At 38.4% G+C, this 25,472-nt stretch overlaps 1 protein-coding gene and 1 pseudogene across 1 annotated transcript; both read right to left on the bottom strand.

Annotated features, from left to right (window-relative positions):
* Positions 1–216: 216 nt before the first annotated feature.
* On the bottom strand, positions 217–570 carry LOC143654972 (large ribosomal subunit protein eL34 pseudogene; annotated as a pseudogene).
* A 21,826-nt stretch (positions 571–22,396) lies between these two features.
* Positions 22,397–24,585, bottom strand: LOC143654971 (olfactory receptor 11H6-like). The gene is made up of 2 exons (XM_077126566.1): positions 24,548–24,585; positions 22,397–23,291 (listed from the first exon to the last, which is right to left on the bottom strand). The coding sequence occupies exons 1-2, from the start codon at positions 24,583–24,585 to the stop codon at positions 22,397–22,399; spliced, it is 933 nt and encodes a 310-aa protein (XP_076982681.1).
* Between the last annotated feature and the right edge of the window lie 887 nt (positions 24,586–25,472).

Genomic DNA, 25,472 nt, shown 5'->3' with positions numbered 1-25,472 from the left:
AACTTTGAATCCTATTCATCTCAACAGCATATCTTAAGCTTTTACCTGTATTTCAGGACCGTCTTTAAAACCACTTTTTAAAATACTGACTAAAATAGTCTATCTTGTATACATACCACTGGGTTCTTAGCGTTTTATTGGTGGATAGTTCCATTTAGTTACAATTTCAGATCTTTCTCTTTTTTTATTTTTATTATTCAAAAATGCTTCATTTTTTTATTTAGCTTTTTGACTCTGTGCTTGTGCCTTCAACATTTTCACAATGATTTTCTGCTCCTCAATCAGGAAAGCACACGTGATCTTGTCACAGACACATTTAGCACACATGGACCCACCATAGGCTCTGCTGACCTGCTTTTTGGTCTTAGGTAACCACATAAGATCCTTAGGCCTCACAGCACGAACACCCTGAAGTCAGCCTGGGCACACCCCACATGCAGATTTTGGTGCTTTCCCAAATTTTTTGGCATAAAGGTAAACAATTCTATTACCAGGGGTCTGGGACAGCCTAGTTTTATTAGAAGCAGTATTGTAGGAGAGCCTACGATGGTACGTCAAATGCTGGACCATGTTGAATGCCTCAGGATACCATCCCCAGAAGAGGAAAAAGCAGATCTTTCTTAAGGGCTGATTTTCTAATGATGAAGTTTGAAGAATTGAGATGGATAAGGGAAATAGAGATGTTATAAAGGAGAACAGCTCTTAGGAGAGTGTACAAAAACCAGGAAGTTAGAGCTTCTGTAAACTTTTGCCTATTTATGTGATGAGTTTACACCACTGGTGCTATTGGGTAGAAACTGAAGTCTCTTGACGAACACATGCTGCACTGACCCAGACCTGGGTCCCATATACACTCTAGATGGCAAGAAAATTTTCCAGGACCATTTATAGGGAATGGAAGATACAATAAGTTTGACTGTGTATGCCTGTATATGTGTATGTATGGACTTGGCAGGTATCAGTGTTTCCTTGAAGGGTTAGGCATGCTTCCAGCATTTTGGTTCTGAAGCCATTTTAGTTTTGGGGATAGGGTCTGTCACCTAGGTTCTTTACAGATTTGCTGCTGAAGGCTCCTGAGTGACTGCCTCAGCCAGCAGCACATGGACTCCAGACCTGAGTCCCTTTATGCTGACTCACTGTCAGTTCCTGAAACATGATGACTTCTCACTTCACTCAAGGGGCAGAATTAGAAATAAAGAACAAGGCTTCTTTAGTACAGTCAAGTTGGGATATTTTTAGTTAAAATTTTGAAAGCATTTTTATTTTGACAAGAAAAAAATAATGTGCTTTTCAGGGTAAATTTACAAAACATATATAAAAGCATGGTAAAATCACCTAATTACACTTTCCAGAGATTGCAACTGTGAGGTTTTGAAGTACTTCTTTCCTGAGATCTATTAATTATAAAAAAATTTGGAAACAATTTCATGTTTTTTTGTATTTTGAAAAAAATTAAATTTAGCATTATATTGTAAGCATTTTCTGGTCATAAAATATATTTCAAAACATCATTTTCGAATGGCTGTGTGGTTTTCTATGCACTGGGTATACTATAATTCATACAGTCTCCAATTACTGAATATTTGGATTGTAGTATTTTAAGGTTAGCAACATTATTTTACAGCTTTCATTAAATTTATGAATTTATTTGGAATCACATGGCAAATTTATTTATTTATTCACACACCCAGAAGCAGGGTGTGCTTTCATTTATTCATGTCATTTTAAAAATATTTCAAAGTAAGTATTTACAGTTATCTTCATATAGACCTCACCTTTTTGGGGGATGTTTATTTCAAGATATTTTACATTTTTTTGTAGCTATTGTGAAAAACATTTTCCTTCCATTATGTATTTTTTCCTGTTTATTGTGTTTTGTGTATTTACTTTGCACATGGCTGCATCCTAAAGTTTCTTATTGATGCGAATCACTTTTTAGAAGTTTTTAATGAACATTTACATCAAATATCTACTTATCTTTGGTAAAAACAATAGATATAAAAATAAATACTGTGGAGAGAACAAAATTCTGAGTTTCAGTTCTAGAGATAATTGATGGATGTTGATGTATTGATGTGCTGTTTTTTAAATGTAATTTTATTGAGATATATTATCTATTCACATACCATATAATCATCCAAAGTGTACAATTTGTGGTTCACAGTATCATCATATAGCTGGGCATTCATTATCACAGGCAATTTTTGAACATTTTCATTACTCCAAAAAAAAAAGAATAAAAGTAGAAAAGAACACACAGAACATCCCATACCCCCACACCTATATTTATTTATTTATTGTCTTTTGTTTTCTTACTCTTCTGTCTATGCACTGGATAAAGGGAGTATCAGTCAAAAACTTTTCTGTCACAAGATTACACCTTAAAAGAGCTATAATTATTCAATCATCTTCAGAATCAAGGCTATTGGATTACAGCTCAACAGTTCCAGATATTTCCCTCTAGCTTACCAAAACACCAAAAACTGAAAAGGGATATGTATATATGTCATAAGAATAATCTCCAGAATGATTTCCTGACTCTAATTGAAATCTCTCAGCCACTGAAACTTTATTTTGCTTCATTTCTCTTCCCCTTTTAGGTGAAAGTTTTCTCACTTCCACAATACTAGTGCCAGGTTCATGTCTAGGAATCATGTCTTACATTGCTAGGGGGAGTTACACCCCTGGGAGTCATGTCCCATGCAGTGGGGAGGGCAATGAGTTCACCTGTGGAGGTGAGTTAGAGAGAGAGCAACAAATGACATTTTCCAGGGGTGACTATTAGATATATTCATAAGTAGGCTAAGCTTCTCCTTTGCAAGAATAAGTTTCATAAGGGCAAGCCCCAAGATTGAGGGCATGGTCCATCAACTTGGAAGTCCCCAGGGATTGTGAGAATATCAGATCATCCCCTAGTGGGGAAGTTTAATATTTCCAACTTTTTTTCTCCAGTCCCACAAGGGGACATTGCAAATATTTTTTTAATCTTCTGTCCAGATTACTCTGATATGTATGTGGGTATCACACCAACCTGTACAAATCAACAAGTTCTCACTCTCTAAGGTTCCATGTAGTTATGGTGTTCAAGTAAACTGACCATTCAAGTTAAATTGGATTGTGTGCTACTGAAAATATAAATTTTGCACCAAATAAACATCTCTTCCTTTGGCCTCATACAATTAAAGTTTTAAAATACAGTTAATACCGGGCAATGGTGGCTCAGTGGCAGAGTTCTTGCCTGCAATGCTGGAGACCCAGGTTCAGTTCCTGGTGCCTACTGATGTAAAAAAAAAAGTCAATACCATCTGTATTCATTAGGGTTTTCAAGAGAAATGGAATCAACAGGAAATATTCATAAATACAAAATTTATAGAAGTGCCTCACATAACCATGGGGACATAAAGTCCAAAATCTGTAGGGCAGGCTGTGAAACTGGCAATTCCAATGGACTGTCTGGATGAACTCCACAGGAGAGGCTCACTGGTCGAAGCAGGAAGAGAGCCTGTTTCTTCTGAATCCTCCTTAAAAGGCTTCCAGTGATTAGATTAAGCATCACTCATTGCAGAAGACACTCCCCTTGGCTGATCACATATGGAATCAGCTTTGGATGCAGCCAATGTGATCATGATTTAATTCTATGAAATGTCTTCATAGCAACAGACAGGCCAGCACTTGCCAACCAGACAAATAGGTCCACCACTTGGCCAAGTTGTCACATGAACCTGACCACCACTTGTCAACTTGGCAGCTATACATATCACCTGAAGCCATGCCAAATTTCTAAATAAAAAACAATAAAATAAACATTTTTTCTTTCACCTAACAATACTCAACAGTCCTGCGTATAGCTGATAACACACTAAATCTCTCCAGAACAGGGTGCAAGTCCTTGGGTAAAATCATTCTTAAACTTGATATCTTACAACTTAAATAGTATAACATGAACAAACAGCATTACAGTCCTCATTTCTGTAACTGATCATGTGGTCGTAGTTCATATTTATCACTACCTTCTTCCACTACCCATTCCATATTCCCTTTACCCTCAGCAAGCACTTCAGCTGACTGGTTCTTTGACTGGTGGGATGATCCAAACCTTCATTCCTGAAGTTTCAAAGCTACTGATAGTCCTGCCTGGATTGGGTTGTTTCAGTTTTCCTTTGCTTTTAATCACAGGGCATGGTAGTACTAAAGGATGCCCTAGGGTATCTCCTAGGTTCCAGGAAAACTCTTCCGTATCGCCATTATGTAGTTGTGGTACTACTTCCCCCTGATAGTCAGGGTCAATAACCCCAGACAATAATTTAGTACCCTTCTTGGTTTGTTGATCCAGGGGCATAAGTAGCCCAAAGTTATCTGGTAACTTAGATTCCAGTTCAATGGAATCATTGTTGTTTCTCCTGGTGGAAGCACTCCCTCTTTTGGAACTAAAACCTGTAGATCAGCAGAGGTCAGGGTCACAGGGACAGGAAGCAAAGTTTTTCCTAGTGGATCACTAGGGGTAATAGTGAGTGGTGATACTTCCATTTCTACCCCTTGGTCCCTGGACCCATGGATCCTGGCTATGGAAGAAACAGCACCATATAGCGGATGCTGATTCAGAGAATACACAGCTCCTGGAGAACATTATCTCAGCCCTTCAAGGTATTGCCCCCTAGTTGGCACCATAATTGAGTTTTCAAAAGGGACCATTCCACCATTCTATCAATCCAGCTAATTCTGGATGATGGGGAACATGGTAAGGCCAGAGAATTCCATGAGTATGTGTCCATTGCTGCACTTCATTTGCTGTGAAGTGGGTTCCTTGATAAGAAGCAATGTTGTGTGGAATACCATGATGATGGATAAGGCAGTCTGTAATCCCATGGATGGCAGTTTTGGCAGAAGCATTGCATGCAGGGAAAGCAAACCCATATCCAGAGTATGTGTCCATTCCAGTTAGAACAAATTGCTGCCCCTTCCATGAAGGGAGTGGTCCAATGTAATCATCCTGCCACCATGTAGCTGGCTGGTCACCTTGGAGAATGGTGCCATATAGGGGGCTGAGTGTGGGTCTCTGCTGCTGGCAGATTGGGCACTCAGCAGTGGCTGTAACCAAGTCAGCCTGGTGAGTGGAAGTCCACGTTGCTGAGCCCATGCATAACCTCCATCCCTACCACCATGGCCACTTTGTTCATGAGCCCATTGGGCAATGACAGGAGTTGCTGGGGAAAGATGCTGACTGGTATCCACAGAACAGGTCACCTTATCCACTTGATTATTAAAACCTTCCTCTGCTGAAGTTACCCTGTGGTGTGCATTCACATGGGACACAAATATGTTCATGTTTTCAGCCCATTCAGAAAGGCCTATCCATATGTCTCTTCCGCAGACCTCTTTGTCACCAGTTTTCCAATTATGGTCTTTCCAAGTCCCTGACCATCCAGCCAAACCATCTGTAACAGCCCATGAGTCAGTATAGAAACGCACCTCTGGCCAGTTCTCCTTCCAAGCAAAATGAACCACCAGGAGCACTGCTCGAAGTTCTGCCCAATGGGATGATTTTTCCCTCACTACTGTCCTTCAAGGACACCCCAGAAAGGGGTTGTAGTGCTGCAGCTGTCCACTTTTGGGTGGTACCTGCATATTGTGTAGAACCATCTGTAAACCAGGCCTGAGTTTTCTCTTCCTCAGTCAATTCACTGTAAGGAACTCTGCAAGAGGCCACAGCTCTGGTCTGAGAAAGAAAAGGTAATGTGGCAGGAGTGGAGACCATGGGCATTTAGGTCACTTCCTCATGTAACTTACTTGTGCCTTCAGGACCTGCTCTGGCCCTATCTCACATATACCATTTTAATTTTATGATAGAGTGCTGCTGTGCACACCCAACTTTAAGGCTTGGTGGGTCAGACAACATCCAGGTCATGATAGGCAACTCAGATCTCATGGTAACTTGGTGGCCCATGGTAACTTGGTGACCCATTAGTAGACTGCCCTTCTATTATATTTCTAAGTACCCCAAGATTTACTAGCCAATGCCACAAATCTCTGCAAGTCAGATTATTTTGACTCATGTTTTGAGTTTGCTGTATATTATAATAGCCATATCCACCCTGTCTTTGGGGATTAGTTGCTACCACCTGGCTTCTGCCAACTCAGGATCTGGTCATCCCCATCGTGTTTAAGGATTCCAGCTCAGTGACAGCAGTTCCTGCAGTAATATCTGACCTACAGAGAAGTGCAACTACAGAGCTCTTCAGGGATTATGGTGCTAGTCTCACAAATTTATTTCTCACTATTCTGGTAAAAGGTGCATCCTCTAGACATTCCTGGGGTGTGAGAGAAGGCTTTGCATGATAAATTCACTCTAACATTCCAATCTCTCTAAGCCTCTGGATCCCCTCATCTACATTATAATGGGGCAGTTCTGGCATTTCAACCTCAGTTAATGTTGGCCACCTTTTGATCCATGTTTCAACCAACCATCCAAACAAACTGTTATTGCCTTTTTTAACCCCTTGAGCTATAACATTGAATGCAGAATCTCTGCTTAGTGGCCCATATCAATAAATTCAGCCTGATCCAGCCTTATATTCTTCCTTCCATTATCCCACACTTTTAAAATATGTTGCCACACATATTCCCCTGATTTCTGTCTATATAATTTAGAAACTCTCAAAGTTCTTTCAGAGTATAACATACTTCCTCATGTGTGATACTTTGTACCTCACCTTTGGGGGCTGTTGGGACTTTAGTCTAGTTATAGGTCTGGAAGAAATGAGGGGTGGTGGAGGTGGGTCATTAAAATAATTAGAAATACCTTCTAAGCCTTTTGCTTCAGGGGATTCATTTGCAGTTTCATCAGGTGAAACAGGATTAATCACTCTAGGGCTAATCCTTTCAGGAGAAAGTTGGGTGGCCAACTCCTCAAAGGCAAGCTGGAGGTGGGGCAGCTATGTCCTCAGGGCAGAATATTACAGTGTTATCTTTAGAAGACTCAGCATGACCTAGGGCTTCAACTTTAACCTTACATCATTATCAATCCATATGTTCCTCTTCTTTCTATATAATGCCCTCACTTTAGTGGCAGACACCATGCAAGATCGAGATTTCAGTTTATGTTGTAAAGTTCCTACTCTAACAATAAGATTCTGAGTCTGATTTTCAGAGATCTCAAGTCTAAGGCTACAGGAAATAAAATTTTCCTTCAGGACTCTCATATAACCTTCTACATCTGTCAGATGGCACTTAAGTTTCTTGTTTGAAGCCTTAAGCCCAACCCTTTCACTCATTAATGCATCCAGTATATCTAACAACAATCCTCCAACATCTCTATACCTCCTATTTCCACAAAACTCCATAAAGGTGTCAAAAACAGTATCTCCAAGAGCCTGGGTTCATACAAGTGAAGCATTAGGAGAATTGAATGGTGATATTTTGACTATCTCTTTTGCCAAGTCACTCCATGGATTGGGAGTGTCATTCTGATTATGGGAATCAGAGTCCTTAGTGCCTTTGAGTCCAGGCAGAGTAGAAAATCATTCATAAAAACCCATTTTAAAAATTCTGTTTCTTAAGGAATCACTCCTGGTGCCAAGTTGCATTACTTAGGGTTCTCTAGAGAAACAGAATCAACAGGCAATATTCATAAATATAAAATTTATAAAAGTGTCTCACATAACCATGGAAACCTAGAGTCCAAAATCTGTAGGGCAGCCTGTGAAGCTGATGATTCTGATGGAGGGTCTGGATGAACTTCACAGGAGAGGCTCACTGCCTGAAGCAGGAAGAGAGCCTGTCTCTTCTGAATCCCCCCCCTTAAAAGGTTTCTAGTGATTAGATTAAGCATCACTGATTGCAGAAGACACTCCCCTTGGCTGATTACAAATGGAATCAGCTGTGGATACAGCTGACATAATCATGATTTAATTCTAGGAAATGTCCTCATGGCAACAGACAGGCCAGCACTTGCCAACCAGACAAACAGGTACCACCACTTGGCCAACTTGAGACATGAACCTGATCATGACCTTATCCTTTACCCTTTAGCCTGGGTTCCCTTAGTCCTACCCAGATCAGCTTCATTCATATCTCTAATTTAAGTCTGATCACTTTTTCAGTGTTTGTAACAGTTGCTTTACAGGGCAATGCTGACTGTCATAGCTGCAGAACTCTAGCTCTGAGTCTCAGGTATCACATAAATGCCTGAAGTTCCAGGGAATGGCCAGGTTATGCAAAAAGAACTCAGCTCTCAGAATTCAGAAATAACAGTTACAACTCTGGAATAGACGTGCAAGAGCTTAAAATCGAGGAACCTTTAGAAAGCTTTCATCTGATGGATGACCTATGCTCTTGAATTCAATTCTCAGAGTTTGCACATTATAGTTCATATTAATGAGGTGTTACAATATTTGTCTTTTTGTTTCTGGCTTATTTCATTTAATATACTATCCTCAAGGTTCATTCACTTCATTGCATGCCTCACAACTTCATTACTTTTTCCAGTAGCTCAGTAGTCCGTTGTATGTATACACCACAGCTCCCCTTTCCATTCCTCAGTAGATGTACCTTTAGGCCACAACCATCATTGCAAACCACTGCACATTGTCACTATAAACATCAATGTGCAAATGTCCATTTGTGTTCCTGCTCTCAGTTTCCCCAAGCATACACCTAACTGGGGTTTCAGGATCATATGGCAGCCCCACCCTTAGCCTCCTGTAGAGTCACCACACTGCCCTCCAGAGGGGTTGCACTCCTCTACTTCCCTAACAACAAAGACTAGGTACATGTCTCTCTCTACGTTTATCCAGCACTTGTACCTGTCTGTTCATTTTAAAACAGTTTCATTCATGCATCATACAATCAAACCTAAGTAAAAAATCAGCGGTTTCTGGTACAAACACTTGGCCATGCTTTTACCATCACAATTTATATGAGGACAATTCCATATTCTGCAAATAATACTGTAACCCTTCCACATATCTCCACCTATTGACATCTAGCTTTGGCATATTGACTTAGTTACATTCAATGGAAGCATATTACAATGCTACTGTTAATTATAGACCATACTTAGCATTGATTATATTTCCCCCCTTGTATCCTCCCATTTCCCAACCTTGCAGTGGTGACATTCATTTGTTCTCCTTCGTGCAAAAACATTCTTATATTTGTACCTTTAATCACCATCTTGCTGGATGAAAGAAGCATCAGAACAAGGTTTCCACAATCACACAGTCACATTGTAAAAGCTATATTGTCATATAGTCATCTTCAAGAATCAAGGCTACTGGAATACAGCTCAACAGTTTCAGGTACTTCCTTCCAGTCACTCTAATATACAATAACTTAAAAAGGGATATCTACATAATGCATAAGAATAACCTCCAGGATAATTTCTTGACTCTGTTTGAAATCTCTCAGCAACTGAAACTTTATTTTATCTCATTTTTCTCTTCCACCTTTTGGTCAAGAAGGCTTTCTCAATCCCATGATGCCAGGTCTCAGCTCATCCCAGGAGTTCTGTCCCATATTGCCAGAGAGATTTACACCCCTGGAAGTCATGTCCCATATAAGAGGGAGGGCAGTGAGTTCACTGGCTGAGTTTTCTTAGAAAGAGAGACCACATTGGAGCAACAAAAGAAGCTCTCTAGAGGTGATTCTTAGGCATAATTGCAAGTAGGCTTAGCTTGTCCTTTGCAGGAATAAATCTCATAGGGGCAAAACTAAAGATTAAGGGTTTAACCTATTGATGTGGTCATCCCCACTGCTCATGAGAATATCAGGAATTCCCCAAAGGGGCAAGTTGAATTTTTCATTCTTTCTCCCCAGTTCTCTAAGGGAATTTTGCAGATACTCCTTCATTCACTGAACACATTACTCTAGGATATATCAGGGCATCACACTAACCCAGACAAATCAAGAACTTATGACCTATTCAAGATTCCATGTACTTATGGTGTTCAACTACACTGACCACACAAGTTAAATTAGATAATGTGCTAACCAAAATGTAACTTTTTCACCAAATAAACCTCTCTCCCTTTGGTTTCACACAGAAGTAAAATTTTTAAAATATGAACAATATCATCATTTATTCTGTATTCTGATATATCTTAGTCCTATCCAGATCAGCTTCATTCATATCTCTAGTCAAAGACTGACCCTCTTTTCAACTTTTTAAACAGTTTCTTTATGTGGTAACATTGACTTTCCTAGCTTCAGAGCTCTAGTTATGAGTCTTGGGTGCCACATAAATACCCGAAGTTTCTGGGAACAACCAGGTTATATATAATTAGTTCAGTATCTCAGAATTTAGAAATCATGATCACAACCCCTGAACATATGGGACTGTTGTAACAGCTTACCATCTATTAGCCTTTACAATTGGCCCCAACATGATAACCTATGCTTTCGACTTCAGTTCACTGAGTTTTTATATTATAGTTAGTCCACATGCATGAGACATAATATTTCTCTTTTTGTTTCTGACATTTCATTTAACATACTGTACTTAAGGTTCATTCACTTAGTTGCATACTTCACAACTTCATTCCTTCTTGCTGCTGCTCAGTAGTCTGTTGTATGTGTACACCACTGTTCCTCTTCCTTCTCTCAGTCGTTGTACCCTTAGGCCACTTCCGTTCATTGTGAATCATGAACACTGCCACCATAGACACCAGTGTGCAAATGTCCATTCGTGCCCTCACACTCAGTTCCTCCAGGTATATACTAGCAGTGGGGTTGCAGGATCATAGTGGGGCTGCAGGATCATATGGCAACCCCACCCATAGCCTCCTGTGGAACCACCACACAGCCCTTCAAGGGCAGTTTCCCTATGGAGAGCAAAGAGCAATTTTTTCTCTAGTACTTGTTTTACTCTGTTCATTTCAAACAGTTTTATTCTCTTATCATACCATCCAACCTAAGTAAATAGACAAGGCTTCATCACCTTAATCTATATGAAGACATTTCCTTTTCTTCCACAAAGAATCCAAGCTGCTGGAATGCAATATTCCAGAACTGAAACAGCTTTTAAAAAGAAGTATTAAATAAGTTACAAGCTTACAGTTCTAAATCCATAAAAATGTCCAAACTAATGCACCCAGGGAAAGATACCTTGATTCAAGGAAGGTCAATATGTCAGGGATACCTCTGTCAGCTGGGATGTCACATGGCTGGCATCTGCTGGGCCTTTGCCCCTGGGCTCCATTGCTTTCAGCCTCTGTTCCTGTGGGCATTCCTCACTTTGCTTCTCTGGGGATGGCCTTCATCTCTTGGCTTCCTTTGGCTCTCTCCAGGTCTGGCTTGTTGACAGCTGGCTGAACTCCAAGCATCTCCAAACATCTGTGTCTCTATTCTCCAAGTGCTGACCTCTGTATTAGCTCTCCTTTGAACTTCATGTCAGTTCTCTCTCTGTTGGCTCTGTCATTTATAGTTTCCTCAAAATATTCCCACTTTTAAAGGATTCCAGTAAACTAGTCAAGACCTACCTGGAAGTCACATCTTCACCTAATCAAGAGGTCACAGCCACAATTGGGTGTGTCACATTTCCATGGAGATAATCTAATTGAAAATGTCCAACCTACAGCATTGAATCAGGATTTAAAGAAATAGGTGTTCCCACAAGATTGGATCAAGATTAAAACATGGGTTTTCTGGGGAACACAATACTTTCAAACAAGCATACCTTCCCCCACACCCCCTACCTGTTGACATTCAGTTTTGACATAATGCCTTTGTTACATTCAGTGGAAGCATATTACAATGTTTCTGTTGACTATGAACCCTGGCTTGCATTGAATGTGCTTTGTCCTGTAAACCATCCATTTTCAACACCTTGCAATGTTAACATTCATTTGTTTCCCTTATGCAAAAACATTTTTATATTTGTGCATTTAATCACCATCATTTTCCACTCTAGGTATTTCTAGGTTATACCATCTCAGTCTTTATCCTCTATCTTTACTTCTGGCTTCATACATGCCCCCAGCCCTTCTCCCTCAATTATACTCACATTCAACCTCATTCAGTTCACTTATATTACTGTGCTAACCTCAGATAATATTGTGCTATCTATTTCTGCATTTTTACAATCAGTCTTTTTGCACATTCTGTATTACCTTCAGCATCAAATGCACAGTTCTACCCTCTTTCTATCTGTTGATAGTGTGTTCTTTTTTAATTTTATTATTGTACAGTATAACATATATACAAAGCCAAGAAATAAAAAAGCAATAGTTTTCAAAGCACTCTTCAACAAGTAGTTACAGGGAAGATCCCAGAGTTTGTCATGGGACACCATACAATCCTCTCAGATTTTTCCTTCTAGTTGCTCCAGAATACAGGCAGCTAGAAGGCTTACATATTTTTCTATAACCACAATCAACTTTCTTTCTTTTTTTTGTGAAAAATAACATACATACAAAAAAGCTATAAATTTCAAAGCACAGAACCACAATTAGTTGTAGAGCATATTCAGAGCTTAATTCCACATTTTTAGGTTTTTACTTCTAGCTGTTCTAAGATACTGGAGACTAAAAGAGATATCAATTTAATGATTCAGTAATCATAGTCATTTGTTAAATTCTATCTTCTCTCTATAACTCCACCATTATCTTTGATCTCTCTATCCTTCTCTTTAGGATTGTTTGGGCTTATGGTCATTCTTAATTTTTCTTGTGGGAAGGGTCTGTCACTAATGTGGGGTAGGGAGATGGAACTATCTCCTGTTCTGAAGTGGCTGGGCCCTCTAGGTTTCAGGATTTTTCTGGTCCAGGGACCCATATGCAGGTTGTAGGTTTCCAGAAAGTTACTCTAGTGCATGGAATCCTTGTGGAATCCTATATCTTGCCCTAGGTATTCTTTAGGATTGGCTGGAATGGTCCTGGTTGGGGTTTGTCAGGTTATGATAGGTAGCAATGTCTAACTGAAACTTGCATAAGAGCAACTTCCAGAGTAGCTTCTCAACTCTATTTTACCTCTCTCTACCAGTGATACTTTATCAATGCACTTCTTGTCCCAGTTTTGGTCTGGATGGAATTGTTGATCCCATAGTGCCAGGGCTGGATTAATCCCTGGGGGTCATCTCCCACATTGCCAGGGAGACTTCCTCCCCTGGATGTCATGTCCCATGTAGGGGGGAGGGCAATGATTTTATTTGCAGAGTTAGGTTTAGAGAGAGTGTGGCCACATCTGAGCAATAAGAGCTCCTCCAGAAATAACTCTTAGGTGTACCTATAGGTAGGCTAAGTGATAATCTGTGTTCTTAACTTTAATGCTTAAAGTTCACTCATTAAGTTTACTTCATATTTCTGAGACCATACAGTATTTGTCCTTTTGTTTCTGGCTAATTTCATTCAGCATAATGTCCTCAAGTTTCATCTACCTTGTTATGTGCTTCTTGACTTGATTCTGTCTTACAGCTGGTAATATTCCATTGTATGTATATACCACAGCTTGTTTAGCCATTAGTCCCTTCATGGACATTTGGGCTGTTTCCTTCTCTTGGCAATCATGAATAATGCCACTATGAATATTGGTTTGAAGATGTCTGTTTTTGTCCTTGCCTTCAAGTTATCTGAATATATACCTAGTAATGGGATTGCTGGATCATATGGCAATTCTGTTCTTAGCTTCCTGAGGAACTGCTAAACTGTCTTCCAGAGTGGTTGCATCAGTTTGCATTTCCAGCAAAGAATAAATGTGCCTATTTCTCCCCATCCTCTCCAGCACTTGTAGTTTGCTGATAATGACCATTCTAATTGTGTTTCTTTTCATTTTTTATTGTGAAATATAACATATATACAAAAAAGAAATAAATTTCCAAGTACATTTTAACAAGTAGTTATTGAACAAGTTTTTAAATTTGGTATGGGTTATAGTTCCACGATTTTTCATTTTTTTCTCCTAGCTGCTTCAAGACACTGGAGATCAACAAATATATGATTCAGTAGCCATACTCATTTGTTAAATCTTATCTTTTCTGTTATTATCTTCCTTCTCTTTAAATAACATATCTATATAAAAGCAATAAATTTCAAAGTACATCACAACAATTAATTATAGAACAGATTTCAGAGCTCGTTATGGTTTTGATTTGTATTTCCCTAATAGCCAGTTAGACTTTCCTATGCTTTGAGTTATTTGTATTTCCTCTTCTGAAAAATATCTTTCCATATCTTTTGCCCATTTTTAGTTGTTTTTTTTTGTTTATTGTTGAGTTGTAGGATCTCTTTATATTTTCTAGACATTAAACCCTTATCTGATATGCAGTTACCGAATATTGCCTCCCATTGCATAGGCTGCCTTTTTACTTTGCTGACAAATTTCTTTGATGCAAAAAAGTATTTAATTTTGAGGAGATCCCATTTCTATTTTACATTGCTCATGCTTTGGGTGTGAGGTCTAGGAAACCAGCTCACATTACATGATCTATAAGGTATTTCCCTATATTTCTTTCTAAATGTTGCTTGGTCTTAGTTCCAATGTTTAGGTTTTTGATCCATTTTGAGTTAATTTTTATATAAGATATAAGATATGGGTCCTCTTTCATTCTTCTGCATATGAATATCCAGTTCTATGAATACTATTGAAGAGACCACAGTGTCTCAGTTGAGTTGGTTTAACCACCTGATCAAAGATCAATTGTCCATAGATGAGAGGGTCTATTTTGGAATGCTCAATTCAATTGCATTGCTCAGTATAACTATCTTTTTGCCAGTACCATACTGTTTTGACCACTGTAGCTTTCTTATATGCTTTAAGGTCAGGTAGTGTAGACCTACCACTTTATTGCTCTTTATCAAGATATTTTTAGCTATTCGGGGAATCCTGCCATTCCCAATAAACCCAGTTATTGGTTTTTCTATTTCTGCAAAGTAAGTTGCTGGGATTTTAATTGGTATTGATAAAATCTATTAATCAATTTTGGTAGAGTTGACATCTAAGTCTATTTAGTCTTCTAATCCATGATCATGTCTTTGCATTTACTTAGATCTTCTGTGATTTCTTTTAGCAACTTCTTGCAGTTTTATATATTTAGATCTCTTTATGACCTTGTTTAAACATATGCCTAAATATTTGATTTTCTTTATTTGTTATTGTAAATGGAATTTTTGTTGATTTCCTCCTCAGATTGCTCATTACTAGTGTATAGAAACCCTACTGATTTTGGGGTGTTGATCTTGTACCTGCCAGGTTGCTGTACTCGTTTATTAACTCTAGTAGCTTTACCATAGATTTTTTTTGGAATTTCAACATATAATATCACTTCATCTGAAAACAGCAAAAGTTTTATTTCTTCCTTTCCAATTTGGATGCATTTTATTTTTTTCTTGTCTAAGTGCTCTAGCTAGAACTTCCAGCACAATGTTAAATAACAATGGTGACAGTGAACATCCTTGTCTTGTTCCTGATCTTAGAGAGAAAGCTTTCAGTCTTTTCCTTTTGTGGATGATGTTAGGTGTGGGTTTTTCATATATTCCCTTTATCATGTGCAGAAAATTCCCCTCTATTCCCATCCTTTGGAGTATTTTCATTAAGAAAGGACGTTGAATTTTTTCAAATGCCTTTTCTGCATCAATTGAGATGATCATGTGGTTTTTTCCACTTTGATTTATTGATGTTGTTTATTACATTAACTGCTTTTCTTGTGTTGAACCAGTCTTGCATACCTGGAATTAATCCCACATTTTCCTAGTGTATCATTCTTTTAATGTGTTGCTGGATTTTATTTGTGTGCATTTTGTTGAGGATTTTTGCATCTATATTCATTACAGAGATTGGTCTGCAATTATCTTTTCTTATGGAGTCTTTGTCTGGCTCTCGTATTTGGGTAATGTTGGTTTCATAGAACGAGTTAGTAGCTTTCCTTCCTCTTCAATTTTTTGAATAGTTTGCACAGGATTACTACTAATTCTCTTTTGAATACTTGGTAGAGTTCATACACGTGAAGCCATCTGGTCATGGACTTTTCTTTTTTGGGAGCTTCTTGATGACTGATGCAATCTGCTTACTTCTGATTGTTTTATTGAGGTTGTCTTCTTGTTGAGTCAATAGTTGGTTGTCCATGCTTTTCTGGGGAGTCTAGAAATCTACATTTTCTAGGAAGTCTAGTCATCTACATTGTCTAGTTTTTTAGTATGTTGTTGCTTATCTCCTTTATTTCTGGACAGTCAGGAGTTATTAGTTATGTCTTCTTTCACATGTATATTTTATTATTTGCATCCTCCCCCTCACCTATTTTTGGTTGGCCTAGCTGGCTCCATCAATTTTATTGATTTTTCTCAAAGAACCAACTTCTGGTTTTATTGATTCTATTTTTTTCATGTTCTCAAATTCACTTATTTCTACTCCAATCACCATTATTTCTTTTCTTCTGCTTGATTTTTGGTTGATTCCTCAAATTTTGCTCTTTCTGCTTTTCTAATAAAGGCATTTAGAGAAATAGGTTGTCAGCACTGCCTGTTCTGCATTCCATATGTTTTGTTTGTAAGTCTGTTTGTCAAGATTTACAATCCCATATGCTTTGATATGTTGTGTTTTCATTTTCATTTGCCTCTGAATATTTACTGATTTCTCTGTCAATTTCTTCTTGGCCCACTGGTTGTTTAAGACTGTGTTGCTTAGCCTCCATTTTTTTTGTGAATTTTCTGGCTTTCCACCATTGTTCATTCCATTATGTTTTGAGAAAGTGTTTTGTATAATTTCAATCTTTTTAAATTTATGGAGACTTATTTTGTGACCCAACATGTCATCTATCCTGGAGAATGATCTGTGAGTACTTGAGAAAAATGTGTATCTTGCTGTTGTGGGGTGTAATGTTCTGTAAATGTCAGTTTAAAGTCTTCCTCATTTATAGCATTATCCAAAATCTCTGTTTCCTTACTGATCCTCTGTCCAGATTTCCTATATACTGATAAGGAAGGTGTATTAAAGTCTCTAACTATTATGGTAGAGGTATCTACTTCTCCTATGGTAGTTAGGTTCAGTTGTCAACTTGGCCAGGTGAAGGTGCCTAGTTCTGTTGCTGTGGACATAAGCCAATGGTACATGAACCTCATCTACTGCTCATTACGTCTGCAGTCAGCCAGGATGCATGCTTGCTGCAATGAATAATGTTTGATTTAATTGAATGGTGCGTAAATGAGAGAGCTCAATGTAGCACAGCACAAGCAGCTCAGCATGCCTCATCTCAGCACTCACAGCTGAGCCCAGGCCTTTGGAGATGCAGAAAGAAATTACTTCAGGGAAAGTTTTTGGAACCCAGAGGCCTGGAGAAAAGGTCAGCAGAGATCACCCTGTGCCTTCCCATGTAAGAAAGAACTTCAGTTGAAAGTCAACTGCCTTTCCTCTGAAAAACTAACAAAATAAATCCCCTATTATAAAAAGCCAGCCCATCTCTGGTGTGTTGCATTCTGGCAGTGACAAACTAGAACATCTCCCTTCAATGTTATCAGTGTATGCCTCATGTATTTCAGGGTAGTTTGACTCAGTGTATAATTATTTATGCTTGTTTCTCATGTATTTTGGGATACTCTGGCTCAGTGTATAAATATTTATGATTGTTATATCTTCTTAATCAATTGTTCCTTTTATTAATACCTATTGTCCTTCCTTGTCCCTTTTAATTATTTTACATTTGAAGTCTAATTGCTCAGATATTAGTGTAGCTTTCCATTATCTTTTCTGGTTGTTGTTTGCATGAAATATATTTTCCCAACCTTTCATTTTAATTCTTTTTTAGTCCTTGAGTCTCAAGTGAGTTTCTTGTAGACAAGATATATTTGGGTCTTGTTTTTCAATTCATTTTGATAGGAATTTTAGCTATTAACATTTAATGTTATTACTGCAAAAGCAGTATTTTCTTCTACCATTTTGTCTTTTATATTTTATATGTCACAACTTATTTTTTCTGCTTTTACCCTTACTGATAGTTTTTCTTTCTGCACTCTTTTCCAGACCTCTTTTTCCTGTCTTTTCCTACCAGCCTGTAGTACTTCCTTCAGTATTTCTTGTAGAAATACTACAAGAGCTAGTAGAGTAGAGCTAGTTTCTTAATCACAATCTCTCTCAATGGCTGTATGAAAATATTTTTTTCTCTTTTTTTTTCTATCTGAAAATATTTTAAACTCTCCATTTTTTTTTAACATGGGCAGGCACTGGGAATCAAATCCAGGTCTCCAGTTTGGCAGGTGCACACTCTGTCACTGAGCCACAGTTACCCACCCCTGTCCTTCATTTTTGAAGGACAGTTTTGCTGGATATAGAATTCTTGGTTGGCAGTTTTTTCTGTTTGGAATCTTAGGGAAGTACTACTTCCTTAAGTAGTGGTAGTGCCCTTTTGCCTCCTTGTCTTCTGATAAATATACCCATAGTCTTATCAAGCTTCACTTGAATATGATGGATCACTTTTTTCTTGCTGTTTTCAGAATTCTCTCTTGCCTGTGACATTTCACAATCTCACTAGTAAATGTCTTGCAGTAGGTCTATGCAGATCTATTCTATTTTGAGTATGCTATCTTTCTTGGATCTGTAATTTTATGTTTTTCATAAGAGATGGGAAATTTTCAGTGATTTATTTTCTCCATTATTCTTTCTGCTCCTTTTCCCTTCTCTTCTCCTTTGGGGACACAATATCTCTTATATTCATGTGCGTCATCTTGTCATTTAATTCTCTGAGATTCTGCTCATATTTTTTTCCCATTCTTTTCCATCTCTGTTCTTTTGAGTGTAGGATTTTGGATATCCTGCCCACCACTTCACTAGTCCTCTCTTCTGCCTCTTCAAATACACTGCTATAAGTCTCCATTGTGTTTTTCATCTCTTCTATTGTGCCTTTCATTCCAATATGTTCTGCCATTTGTTTTTACAAGCTTTTGAGTTCTTCTTTATGTTCACCCAATGTCTTCCTTGTAGCCTTTATCTCTTTTGCAATATCTTCCTTCAACTTATTGCTTTGACTTTTTACTTGATTTAGCATGTTGGATTGAATGCTAGAGCATTGTTTCAACTTCTGCATCTCATTTAAAGTATTAATTTTTTCCTTTGACTGGGAAATGTCTTCATTTTCCCCAATTTTTGGTTGATTTCTTAGAATCTGATTTACTAGATTAGTTTTTTCTGGAGGTTTTCTTGTTGGTTGGTTTTGCTCTCTATCTTTTTTGTTGGCGTTCAGTTCTCCATGGGAAAAAGAAGCAGTCACTGTTGTGTACAAGGGAAGGTAGCCCAGCCAAGCTCCAATTGCAATTTTAATTAACCAGTCTGAACTGCTGAATGCTAATTCCAAGCACAGATAAACTGATACCAAGCAAAAAACGAATCCTGACATTTTTCTCAGCACACAGGAGGTGGAGCTGCTGAAAAATAGAAAAAAAAAAACAAAAAAACAAAAAACCCAAGCTATTCTGAGTCAGCCCAGCTCAGAATACAGGGAAAGGGCTTTACCTCAAAGCACATAGAACAGGTACCAAATCCAGTGCTTGACAGGTGAACCTTAGGGGCTGGGATCTAGCTCTATAAAAGGGATTTCTTTCTTTCTCTTTTTGTTTAAACTAATCTAAGTATCTCATTAAAGTAAGCCTCAGGCATTTTCAATTGTCATCCCTGATCCAGGCAAGGGTGAGTTAAGGTAGGTCTAAAAGACAAAGTAACAAGTCAAGTGAAGAATATAACCCCTAAAGGGTTTATATTCCCCCAGGAAAAAGGGGAACGGGACCCAGCTCAAGTAATGGCCATCTATCAGAGAATTCAGGCCCCAGGGGCTAAACTCTAAGTCCTAAGCCCAACTTCTACTTCAGCCTTTGTCTCAACCACATCCCTGGTAGCAACAGGACCTGCTAAGAATTAAAGGCACTGCACCACTTTATGCCAGTGGGAAGCTATAGGCTGACAAGCATCATCTGCTGGGAAGGTTAGGAAAAGCACAAAGTAAAGAGGCTTCACAGGACTCACTAACAACATGTTGGGTCTCATCCCCAGGGAAACTTGATACTGACTATACCCTCCTCCTGAGACCTGGGCCTATCTTGTTTAGGAAAATATGATTGGGGTTGATGATATCTGTGGAGACCATCCTAAAAAAAAGCTTCCATTTAGCTGGGCAAGAATAAGAGCTGAAAAATTCTGAAAGGTTAAATAAAAGCTATGTCAGAGGTCTAGAAAAAGTTAATGTGCAGTGTTTTGATCCCTTCCTTGATCCATTTCTTTAGAAGTGTTGGAGGGTTAAACACCAGCCTTCCCTTCTCATTCACTATGTCTGATGAGAAAATTAAGCAAAGGTTATATAGAGCTCACTTCTTCCCTCCCCTATTGAGGACTATTTTATAAGTCTTTGCAGATTGTCCTGATATAAGGGAGTCTAGCCAAAGAGAGAATCTTACTGTTCCCCTGCCATTGCCCTTGGAAGCCAAAATGTGCATCTGTGCAAAATTTGATGTAGGCATGGTCACTTCTGAGGTATTCATGTTTCTAGTGCTGTTGTACAAAATTACTACAAACTGTGTGGCTTCTCTTACAATTCAGGAGATGCAGAAGTCTGAAATCAGGTGTTTTCAGGGTTGGTTTCTTCTGGATACTCTGGCGGTTGGGGGCAGGGAACATTCCATGGCTGTCTCCTAGCTTCTGGTGGTTGCTGTTTATTGATTGTAGACAACTCACTTCCATTTCTGCCTGGTTTACAAATGGCTTTCCCTCTTGTGTCTTTATGTGGGTTCTCTCCTTTTCTTATGAGGTGTCAGTCATTGGATTTAGGTACCTAGGTAATCCAGGATTATTTCATCTTCAGATCTTTTACTAATTATATTTGCAAAGACTTTATTTGTAAATATGATAAACATTCTGAAATACCGGATTTGTACTTGAACACATCTTTTTAGGGGGTGAAATTCAACATTGTACAGTGTGTCTTTTAAAATTTGGCCAAAGGCACTGCAAGTCAAACCTTGTAGCCTGGTTGCCACTTTCTGATTATGTGATTTTATAGGCTAATATTGGACCTCCACTCAAGTATTAAATTAAGTCATGCTATCACCCCACATAGAGTGTGCATCTCCCTTGCATGTCTAAAATGAAGATACCTCAGCAAATTTGGCCTTTTTCTGATCCTATGCAATAGGGCACCATTTCACTAGTAGATAAAATTATGCCCTCTCAGAGTAAGATTTAAATATTATAATTCAACCTGCAGATTCCAGGTCACTGTGAAAATTACCTGGAGAGTAACATACTTCATTTCAGACACTGGTCACACTGTCCTATGTCCTGTGTCCATCTTCTCTGCATGGCTAGTGTTCATTCTAATCCATGTTCAGAGTGAAGCCCTTTTAAATAATAAAGCACTTAAAATATGGATCATCATTATTTACCTAAGTTTAGTACTTACCTGACTCCCTGCCTTCCGCTTTCATTTTTCCTTGCTACCTTGTTCCAGTTAATCCCGTGTCCAAGTCTCACCTCTACACTGCCTCAGTGTGTTTATTCTTTTGCATTGAGTGTTCTTGGGTGTTATTAAGATAAAGAAGAAAGATATCAAATTTTAAGAACCTAAAACAACCTGAAAAGTAACCAGTTGAAGAAAACCTGTTTTCAATGAGTTCGTTCAAGAATGAGGTTTGCTGAGAGGAAATTTCTGAAAGTTCACATTGAGGAAGAATCTCATATCCTCAACGGCTTTCATGTGGACAGCATAATTCTTGAATGAAAAAAAGAGGAAGATTTTCTGGTCACTTTTGTGAGTGGTAGAAAGAGGATGAGAAGGAAGAGGCAGACCAGGTACAATGAGTAAGACTGGGTTTTCAGCATGGTGTTCCTTCCTCTGACTCTCCCCCATGCCAATCTGCAGTCAGGCTAATGTACCCACATAAAGCTGGAGGTCACTGCTGTTTTGGATAAAACGCTGAAGGCGCTGGGTTCTCACATCCAGGCTGATGTGATCAAAACAAGATAGCAGGAGGATTCAAGAGTGGGAAGAGAGAAACATACATGCACATGTTTTTATGGTTTGTATCCATGCATTTATGTGTGTGTGTAGATACAGAGTATAGTAAGGGTATACTCTAAGCTTCTAATAACTGTGAAATTAGGGATTAGAAACAAATTTACCTAAATCTGTGAAGAATAGAAAATAATCACCTATTATCTGAGTTTTTCATAGTTTTATCTTGAAAAACTGCCTGAGAATGTCGAGCATGTTATTCATTCCAAGATAGATATGCAGAATGTTAATACAATAAAACCTAGGTGAGTTGATTCATGTAAGTATTTGTAAGGTTTTATTGCTTATTTGATTCATTTAAATGTGTGCCTAAAAATATCTCAAATTTATTTAAGATCTTTAACCTCCTGTATTTTATTGACACTATACGTCTTAAACATACATGCGTTATGAACTTGAGAGGCTGTTTTTGAACAAATCTCAAAGTCCAAACAGCTTTTTGAGGGCATTCTTCATTTCTTTATTCCGGAGACTGTAGATCAAGGGGTTGAAAAGTGGGGTCAACACAGAGTAAAATAAAGTCACAATTTTCTGGATCCCAGTTGGACTGCCTGATGTTGGGCTCACGTACATCACCATGATGGAGCCATAGAAGAGGGACACCACGGCCAGACGGGAGCCACAAGTGGAGAAGGCCTTTCGCTGGCCTTCTGCTGAGGGGACCCTCAGTACAACTCTGATCACCAGTGTGTAGGAGCTCGTAATGAAGAGGAAGGTGGAGAAAATGAAGACTGAATTAAAAACGGCACATAAGGTCTCAGTGGCTGGAGCTGGCACACAGGACAACTTCAAAAGGGGTCCTGGGTCACATAGAAAGTGATCAATAGTATTGGGGCCACAAAAAGGTAGCTGGGAGATGAGGTAAACTGGGACGAGGAAGCAGGAGAAACCACACACCCAGCAGCAGGCTCCCATTCTGATGCAGCGCTGAGCTGTCATGATGGTGGGGTAGTGCAGGGGTCTGCAGATCACAAGGTACCTATCAAAGGCCATGGCAGACAAGAAGAAGGTCTCAGTGGTGCCCATGGAGAAGAAGAAGTAGAACTGGAGGAAGCAGCCAGGAAAGGAGATGGTGTTGGTCTCAGAGAGTAAGTTGGCTAGCATGTTGGGGACAGTTGAGGTGATGTACCAGATCTCCAGGGAAGAAAAATTGGCTAGCAGGATGTACATGGGGGTGTGGAGATGGTGGTCCCACCTCACAGCACAGATGATGCACAGGTTTCCAATGAGTGTCAGGGCATAGGTCAGGGAGAAGAGGGAGAAGAGGAATATCTGAATCTCCCAGGAACAAGGGAATCCAAGTAGAATGAATTCACTCACAGTGTCAGAGAGATTATTGCCTCTGGAATTTTTCATTTTTTTCTCCCAAACTGCAAAGACAAGACATTGCCATGCTACAAAAGATTCTATGGAAGTTTTCTCATTCTGTTGTTCTGTAAAGTTCTTTAGAGTTAATGAGTGATGTAATTTAGGTCACTCAGAGATTTTCTGCATTCTTTTCTCCATTGTGATATTGGGAACAGATAAGGATGTTGTGGGTGTGTGCTTACTACAGCATCACTATCATGACTACTTTAACCATAAGGATCCATTAAACCTGCCCTTATTTAGTGTCCTTAGCACTACATAAAACATGGTAAATTCTCTCTTGCTATTTGGGGGCTTACAATCTAGTTTAGAAACATCAACCTGGTTGAAATCTATGTAAGGACATATTGGGGTTTAAATAATTGTGCAGTTCAATCTCTGAGTAATTGTAGAGAAGAAAATATTGCAAGAATGTATAGGCACCAAGCAAGGTTTGTTTACTATTATAATCTTAAATACTATCACATGCATAATTTCAGATGGAATTCATTCCATGTAATATTGGGAATTTTGGAAAAGAGATAAAGAAAATGACTTTTAATCAAGGATTGTGTACAATAGGGTGATGTTTAGATATTAGTGTGTCCTTGTATTTTTGAAGATCTCAGTCAGTGAAAGATATTCCATAATTTTCATTGTCAATGTCTTTCTTCCTTTTTTTCTTGTATGCTCTATGGCAAGGTCACATTTCATTATTTTTCTATGTGAGTATCCCATTATTGCAGCACCATTTGCTGAATTTTTGTTTGTTTGTTTTTTGTTTTTTGGGAAGTGCATGGACTGGGAATCAAATCTGGGTCTTTCACATGACAGGTGAGAATTCTATCACTGAACTACCCTTGCACTACCCCTTTGTTAATTTCTTTTAGTACTTAATGATATATGTACAATTCTCCAAATATCTCCTTAGTTTTAACTTAGTATTCTTTGAAGTTAAATTTTTTCTTGCTGAAGAGGAGTAAGCTGCATACAGTATCACTTTGAATAAATATTCTTAAATGAATTTGGCATGAATGAATGAGTTGTAAAATAAAAACTACCATACTTATTTTTTAACTGAAATATAACCTACTTAGTGTGGCATGATTCAGGCCTTGCTTGAAATTCATCCAGTGCTGGAAACGTAACTTGTGATGCTATTTGATATGCATTTTGCTACTTAGAGAAAACACACCTGCACACATTTGGTATCACTGAGAGCACTCTGAAATTGTTATTACTTTAGTTGAGGCTCTGTTCATTCTCCTTATTCTCTCATTGTGTTACCTTAAGCTCCTGTGCTAGTGCTTCTCTTAGCTAATCTGATTTATGCTTTTTCAGGATGCAGTCCTTGGATCTTTTCTCTTCCCCAGCTGTACTCTCTCTGTAAGAGGCTTTCATCTAGGCATTGAATTTAATACTATCCATGTGAAATGAAACCAAATTTCTATCCATATCCTTGATATTTCAACCTGGAAGAGTCTGTCCAGCTTATTACTAGATATTTCCATTTGTTATCTAGTGGGCACCTTAAACATAACATGCCAAAGACTGAACTCTTGATTGTTCTCAACCCAAACTTGCTGCTCCCTACTTCTTCCCCATCTCAACAAATGGTGTATCTCTTTAATCATTTTGTCAAGTCACAAACTTTAGCCACATCCATACAAATTCTCTCAATACCCAACATCCAGATGATCAACAAATCCTCCAGTCCTCATGTTCAAGAATATTCAGAACCTGATCAGTTGTGACCATCCCCATCAGCTTTCACCCTGGTCTACATCATCATGAAATTTTCATCTGATTCTTACAAGAGCCTCTTAAATTGTCTATCTGCTTCAGTTTTTAGATGCTTACAGAATATTAGTCATATAGCAGGTCAGTGATAATGTTGAAAAAATTCCAATCATGTCAATCACTTCCTTTCACTTTTTTTAATACACTTGAAATAAAACCCAAACTATAAGGCCAAATTTTCTTTAAAGCACATATTACTACATGGCATTATTTTTATATACTTGTTATATATCTTCTTTCTTATCTGCCTGAATATAAGATGAGGCCTCAAGGACAGTATCTAGTCCATTATAGGTGCCCATTAAATATACACTGGCTCAATCAATGAATGAGCCTCAATAGTAAACAA

The sequence above is a fragment of the Tamandua tetradactyla genome, chromosome 14 (assembly GCF_023851605.1).
Source record: "Tamandua tetradactyla isolate mTamTet1 chromosome 14, mTamTet1.pri, whole genome shotgun sequence".
NCBI classification, from domain to species: Eukaryota; Metazoa; Chordata; class Mammalia; order Pilosa; family Myrmecophagidae; genus Tamandua; species Tamandua tetradactyla.
Note: the sequence above shows the minus strand (reverse complement) of the source record. Positions and strands in the feature narration are given on the sequence as shown.

Bases quoted from the DNA above. Each gene is read 5' to 3' on its own strand.
- LOC143654971 (XM_077126566.1), bottom strand. From the start codon at position 24,585: ATGAACAGAGCCTCAACTAAAGTAATAACAATTTCAGA. The intron at 23,292-24,547 runs GTGCTCTCAGTG...TGACACTGTGAG, and splicing joins AAAGTAATAACAATTTCAGA to TGAATTCATTCTACTTGGAT.